This window comes from Saccopteryx bilineata, chromosome 1, assembly GCF_036850765.1.
Source record: "Saccopteryx bilineata isolate mSacBil1 chromosome 1, mSacBil1_pri_phased_curated, whole genome shotgun sequence".
NCBI classification, from domain to species: domain Eukaryota; kingdom Metazoa; phylum Chordata; class Mammalia; order Chiroptera; family Emballonuridae; genus Saccopteryx; species Saccopteryx bilineata.
The window spans coordinates 390,857,151-390,863,557 of NC_089490.1; the positions used below are offsets into that span (position 1 = coordinate 390,857,151).

Below are 6,407 nucleotides of genomic sequence, written 5' to 3' on the forward strand. Positions count from 1 at the left end.
CACATGCTCGAGTCAGACCGTCTGGGTTAGAAATACAGCTCCACCACGTAGGTAGTGTGGCCTTGGGCCCTTTCCTCTTCCTGTGCCTTTATTTTCCCATCTGTCAAATGGGAATAATAAGCCTATGTGATGAGGTTATTGTGGGGCTTCAGTGAGTTAATGTAAATAAAGCACTTAGAACTCAATTTACATATAAAGCCTAGCATAGAAAGTGCCCTTGAGAGATGGCAGCTGTCACCACTGTCACCCAGTGTCAGCGTCATTATTTAGGTTGTGAGAGTCTTAAATCTCTCTGCAATCACTTTCTTTTGACTTCCCTTCTACGTGCCTTTCCTAGCTAACCCGTCTGTAGATGATTTGCACCACACTTATCAAGATTTCAAAACGGGAGCCTCGGTGACTTATGTGACATACCTCATAACAGATGAAGGGACACGTGCTCAGGGCTCGTCCGAAGTCCTGAAATACGAAATCAATGTGGGCAACGAGTCGACCACGGGCGGCTATTACAACGGGAAGCTGGAGCCCCTGGGCTCCTATCGGTAACGTCTCCCAGTTCTTCCTGTTGGGGGGCTGAGCGGAGCTGTGCTTGCCTGGGTGTCGGGTACGTCTCAGCTGCCCCTTCCCCCCTTGTGACCCCACAGGGCTTGTGTGGCTGGCTTCACCAACATTACCTACACGGCCGACAGACTCATCGATGGGAACGCGAGCTACGTGTCCTTCAGCCGCTACTCAGAGGCCGTTTTCTTGCCCCAGGACCCAGGTAGAGGAAGGACGCCGGTGCTGTTAGCAGCTCAGGGGCTGTTTGCTGCCGCTGTCCACAGAAGGAGGGGTGTCTGTAGGCTCCTTGGGCTCCAGGAGGGTTGGAGTGCCTGGTGTCCTCCCTCCGAAGTCGAGATGTCACATGGCCACGAGGCCACCAATGGCCCCTGCCTCCCGTTCTCTGAATGTCAGTTGCTCTTCAGCCTGCAGACTGTCTCATCCTTTTTCTCAGTTCAGTGATGTATTTGTGTGCCCACGTGCCAGACACACGGTGTGACGTGGTGCGGAGGATCCCTGAAGGAGTCACGGAAATCGTCTCGGCCGGCTCATTTTAGAAATGAGGGTGTGGAGGCCCAGAGGCGGGGCAGCGAGTTGCTGAGGGCTTCCCTGTGACTTAGAGCCAGGACTGACATTCTGGTAGACTCCCTGTCAGGCGCTCCTGTCCTTTGTCCCACAGGGCGAGGTGACTTAGGGGCTCCCCGAGCAGGATCCGGCCCCTACCTCTCAGACCTGAGTCAGGTTGACCAGCCGGCTTGTCAGTTGTCTGGTTTTCACACGTGGTAGTTGTTCGCTACAGGAGGGAGTTCCTGCCCGGAAGCGGAGGGCAGGGAGCCTCCACGCCCTTCCCCAGTAAACAGATGGGTTTAATGTCACCTGAGCACAGTGCTGTGGGCACTTCTGTGCTTCGGAGGCTGTCAGTCTCCTGAGCGGAGCCCTGAGACGCTTCCCACTCCCACCTAAGCTCCAGTGCTTCTGCCTGGGATGCTAATTTTACATAATGGGCTGCTGCACACACTCTCATTTGAAGGCAGAACTTCGTGCGTAGGAACCTGCAAATCACTGACTTAGCCTGGTTCCCTAAGTGTGCCGTTGGCGAATCAGACCTGGGGAATCAGACCCGGGGAATCAGACCCGGGGAGGAGCTGAGACTTTCCCAGGACCTCCAGTTCGTGGTGAACTGGGGACAGGTAGTCCCGGTACTGAGACTAGTGTTAGGTCCAAAGGTGTTTAACTCTGTCAGTGCCACATACACCCCGTCCTCTCCAGTCCGAGGGCTCTTCCAGGGGTTGGAGAACACCTCTCGAAGGGGCCTCCCATTGGGCTTTTCCCAGGTGTCATCTGTGGAGCAGTGTTTGGATGCATTTTTGGCGCCATGGTTATCGTGGTTGTTGGAGGCTTCATCTTCTGGAGAAAAAAAAGGTGATGATTGCTTATATTAATAATAATACTCCACTTCTGTAAGGAAGCCTTTAATTTCGGAAAATTTCAGACTTTTGCATAATTGCATTTATTTATGCAAGGGATTTCCCAAAAGCTGCTTGAGTAAGATTCTGCTATACTTTTTTGTTTTGTTTTGTTTTTTTTAGTGTTGAGTTTTTTTTTGTTTTGTTTTGTTTTTTTACAGAGACAGAGAATGAGTCAGAGAGAGGGATAGACAGGGACAGACAGACAGGAACGGAAAGAGATGAGAAGCATCAATCATTAGTTTTTCATTGCGCGTTGCAACATCTTAGTTGTTCATTGATTGCTTTCTCATGTGCCTTGACCGCGGGCCTTCAGCAGACCAAGTAACCCCTTGCTGGAGCCAGCGACCTTGGGTTTAAGCTGGTGGGCTTTTGCTCAAACCAGATGAGCCCATGCTCAAGCTGGTAACCTCGGGGTCTCGAACCCGGGTCCTCTGCATCCCAGTCCGACGCTCTATCCACTGCGCCACCACCTGGTCAGGCAGATTCTGCTATACTTTAATAAAAGATAGGAACTTCACAGGTTTATAATCAGCATGTGTTGCTTAGACTATTAAGCTTAGTATCAGTGAGCAGGATTTAGTGTCGTACACAAGTTAATACCCAGGGAAAAGGCATTTTGTAGATACATGGAAAGGGCAAAGCACAGAATTAACCTTTTGTCTAATTTTTTTTTCTTTTTAAAACAGGAAAGATGCAAAGAACAATGAAATGTCCTTTTCTCAGATTAAGTAAGTCTCTAGAGTTATGATCTTTATTTTAAGACTTTCCATCCTCCATCTGTTTAGTAACCATCTAGAGAATTTTTGGTGGAACTTGCTGTCAGTTTTCTTGATTGACATATTTGGCCAGGATCACCCAGAAGTTCTTGAGAACTTTGTTATCTGCAGGGACTCTCTTAGTCTCCTGCAGTGTCCTATGTTTATTGGCTTCCTGCAATGTGCTACTATGGGAAATAAGACCACACTGACCATATTTACCAAATTCTACCAATACATATCTGTTTCGTGGCTAAAAATATAGGTTATCAAGATCGAGGAGCAGAGAACTGGCTCAGAGTTACAAAGCAGTCAAAGGCATCTTTGGTCGCCAAGCCCTGGGCCATGGACCGGTACCGGTCCGTGGGCCATTTGGTACTGGTCCGTAGAGAAAGAAATAACTTACATTATTTCCGTTTTATTTATATTTAAGTCTGAACGATGTTTTATTTTTAAAAAATGACCAGATTCCCTCTGTTACATCTGTCTAAGACTCACTCTTGACGCTTGTCTCGGTCACATGATACATTTATCCGTCCCACCCTAAAGGCCGGTCTGTGAAAATATTTTCTGACATTAAACCGGTCCGTGGCCCAAAAAAGGTTGCGGACCACTGCATTACATCACAGGGTCTAGAAGTCAAATTTCCTGATGTACGTTTCAGAGTTTTATAAATAATATTACACTGACCCTTCCCCTCCTTCTCCCTCCCTCCAGAAAATTATACTATAGATTTTCTTCCTTTGTTATGTCCAGAGGCATGGCTGAGTCATTTTTTTTTTCTAATTGCTATATTTTTTCCTTTTCCTTTCTATGATGAAGACCTAAAAAGTGAGTAAACTCTTTTGTTTATTTTTAAACTTGTATTTTTCTGTTTCAAACTTCATTGAATGTAAAAAATTTTAATATATTGTTTTGTTTTCTTAGATCTAAGTTAATCAAAGTGGAGAATTTTGAGCCTTACTTTAAGAAACAGCAAGCTGACTCCAACTGCGGTTTTGCCGAAGAGTATGAAGTACGTGATGTAAAATAGCGTTTGTCGTTGCTTTGTTTTTCCTTGAAAGTTGCAAAACCGCCCATTTTCTTGTTTCACGGCGAAGCCCCGGGAAACATCAGGGGGCCCTATCGGAGGGGAAAGCAGGTCTGTGTGTCTCCTCGGGTCGCACTGCGGTTTGCTGGCTGTGAGCGCTTAGACGACCGCCAGGTTTCTGTGACGTTGATAACTGCAGATTATGCAGAGGTGCAGTCGGAGGGCTGTTAACGGAAGCAATCAGGACGCTGTGTGAGGTGGAAAGATGGGGCACTTAGGGGGCCGGGGCCGAGACTGTGGTGGGGGTTGATCCTGAGGCTTTCGGTCGGGTCATGTGGAGAGAGCTGCTGTCTTTCAGTCTCCCGGGTACCCTGACCCCAGGCTGAGCGCACACTCCAGGCGTCAGCAGGGCTGTGCTCCCTCCAGAGCCCCTCCGGGGAGGACCCCTCCTCGCCTGCTCAGACGCTGGTGGCTCTGGGTATTCCCCGACCTCGGCTGCGGCTCTTCAGCCTCTGCCTGTTTCCTCCTCCTTCTCCCTGCCTTTTGTATAAAGACACTTATTAGTGGATTTCGGACACTTATAGGTGGATATCTAGTGGACCACCTAGATAATCCAGGGTGGTCTCACCTCAGAGTCTTGATGCATTACATCGGCAAAGACCCTCTTTGCAAGGAAGGTCACACTCGCAGGTCGTAGGAGTTAGGGTGCGGACATGTGTCTCTGGGGCCTCCGTTCAACCTACTAGGCAGTTCAGGGTACAGCTGTCACCTCCTCCCTGTGGTTTTCTCCAGCTCCGTTAGGAGGACTTGACTTCTGTGTCTTCATGCCTTTCTCACCTACGCCATGCTTCTTGCGACCGACTCAGCATTTCTTTACTTCTGCCTTGTCGTAGTGTTAGTGATTTCTCACTACACCTCTGTCCTTGGCTGCAAGCTCCTTAAAGGCAAGATTGTCCTTTTCCTTTTAACCTTTGCATTAGTTTTTTGTTTTTGTTTTTGTTTTAACTGAGAGGAGGGGAGATAGAGACTCCTGCATGTACCCCTACTGGGATCTACCTAGCAACCCCTGTCTAGGATTGATGCTTGAATCAACTGAACTATTTTTAGTGCCTGGGCTGACACTTGGACCAATTGAGCCACTGGCTGTGGGAAGAGAAGAGGGAGAGAAGGGGGAGAAGAAGGGGGAGAGAAGCAGATAGTCACTTCTCCTGTGTGCCCTGATCAAGTGTTGAACCTGGGACATTCATCTGCTGGGCCAATGCTCTATCCACTGAGCCAGCTGGTCAGGGCCTGCTTTAATGTTTCAGGGCTGCCATAACAAGGAACTGCAAACTAGGTGGCTTACAACAGGAAGTTATTTTCTCACAGTTCTGGAGGCCAGAAGTCCAAAATGAGGGTGTTGGGCAGGGCCCTGCTCCCTTGGGAACCTCTAGGGGGGGAACCCACTCTGCTTCGTCCAGCCCCGGAAGCCCAGGTTCTCTTGACTTCAGGCTGCATAACTCCAGTGCCTACCTCTGCCTTTGCATGGCCGGCCCCCTTCTGGGCCTGTCTCTGCCTCTCCTCTCCTCTCCTCTCCTCTTATAAAAGGGCATCAGTCATAGGGGATTAAGGACCCACCCCACTCCGGTGTGACCTCATCTTATCCTGATTACATCTGCAAAGGCCATAGTTGCAAATACGATTGCATTTGCAGGTACTGTAATTTAGAACTTCAACATAATGTTTTGGGGGATATAATTTAACTTATAACATCCCCGCATTTCCACTTTTTTAAAACAAGTTTTGTTGAGGTATAATTATAAACAAAATGTTGAATATATTCACTTTTCCTCCCAGTTTAATTGAGAAATAAACGACACATATCACTGTATAAGTTTAAGGCATATGGCATGGTAGTTTGACTATATATGTTCTGAAATGATGAACACAAAAAGTTCTGCTAACATCTATCATTTCATATAGATAAAATTTAAAAAGTAGAAAATAATTTTTTTTTTTCTTGCGATGAGAACTTGTAGGCTCCACTCTCTTAACAACTTTCCTATATCCCGTACAGGAAATCTCTGATACACGACACTGTAGGGTTAGCTCTCGTCATCACGTCGCATTCCTCCTCGATTCCGTCACACTCTGTGCTCAGTGTAAATAGTAGGTGCACACTCACTTAATGAACAACTCTTTTGTTTGGTTTTCAGGATCTGAAGCTTGTTGGAATCGGTCAACCTAAATATGCAGCGGAGCTGGCTGAGAACCGCGGGAAGAACCGCTATAACAACGTTCTGCCCTGTAAGTGGTTTTTCTCACGTGACCTCCCTTTCCGGCCACTGGCCACCGGCCGTGGCTGCTCTGACAGCGGAGGGGAGGGGGGTCGGCTACCAGCCAGCCTCCTCCCCAGCTGTTCATTAGTCCCCTGCTGTGTGCCGAGCACGGAGTTCAGGTGGATTCCACGGAGTTCCGTCCTCACAGCAGCCTTGTCAGACTGGCAGTGGAACGTGCGTTGTGCAGGGGAGGAAAGTGAGGCACAGAGCAGCTAAGTGATTTGTCCAGTGTCATTCAGATGGTTGTAGCAGGACCAGGCTTGGACGGAGTCTGCCAGTTTCAATCAGGGACAAG

General features: G+C 48.3%; 1 protein-coding gene across 1 annotated transcript in view; it reads left to right on the forward strand.

Moving 5' to 3' along the window:
• PTPRJ (protein tyrosine phosphatase receptor type J) overlaps positions 1–6,407 on the forward strand; it is a 167,472-nt gene that overhangs the window by 148,356 nt on the left and 12,709 nt on the right. Inside the window, exons 13-19 of the mRNA XM_066251528.1 lie at positions 338–542; positions 645–763; positions 1,875–1,962; positions 2,696–2,737; positions 3,587–3,595; positions 3,692–3,779; positions 5,990–6,080. Coding sequence (XP_066107625.1) covers positions 338–542; positions 645–763; positions 1,875–1,962; positions 2,696–2,737; positions 3,587–3,595; positions 3,692–3,779; positions 5,990–6,080 — 642 coding nt within the window. The remainder of the gene's footprint in view (positions 1–337; positions 543–644; positions 764–1,874; positions 1,963–2,695; positions 2,738–3,586; positions 3,596–3,691; positions 3,780–5,989; positions 6,081–6,407) is intronic.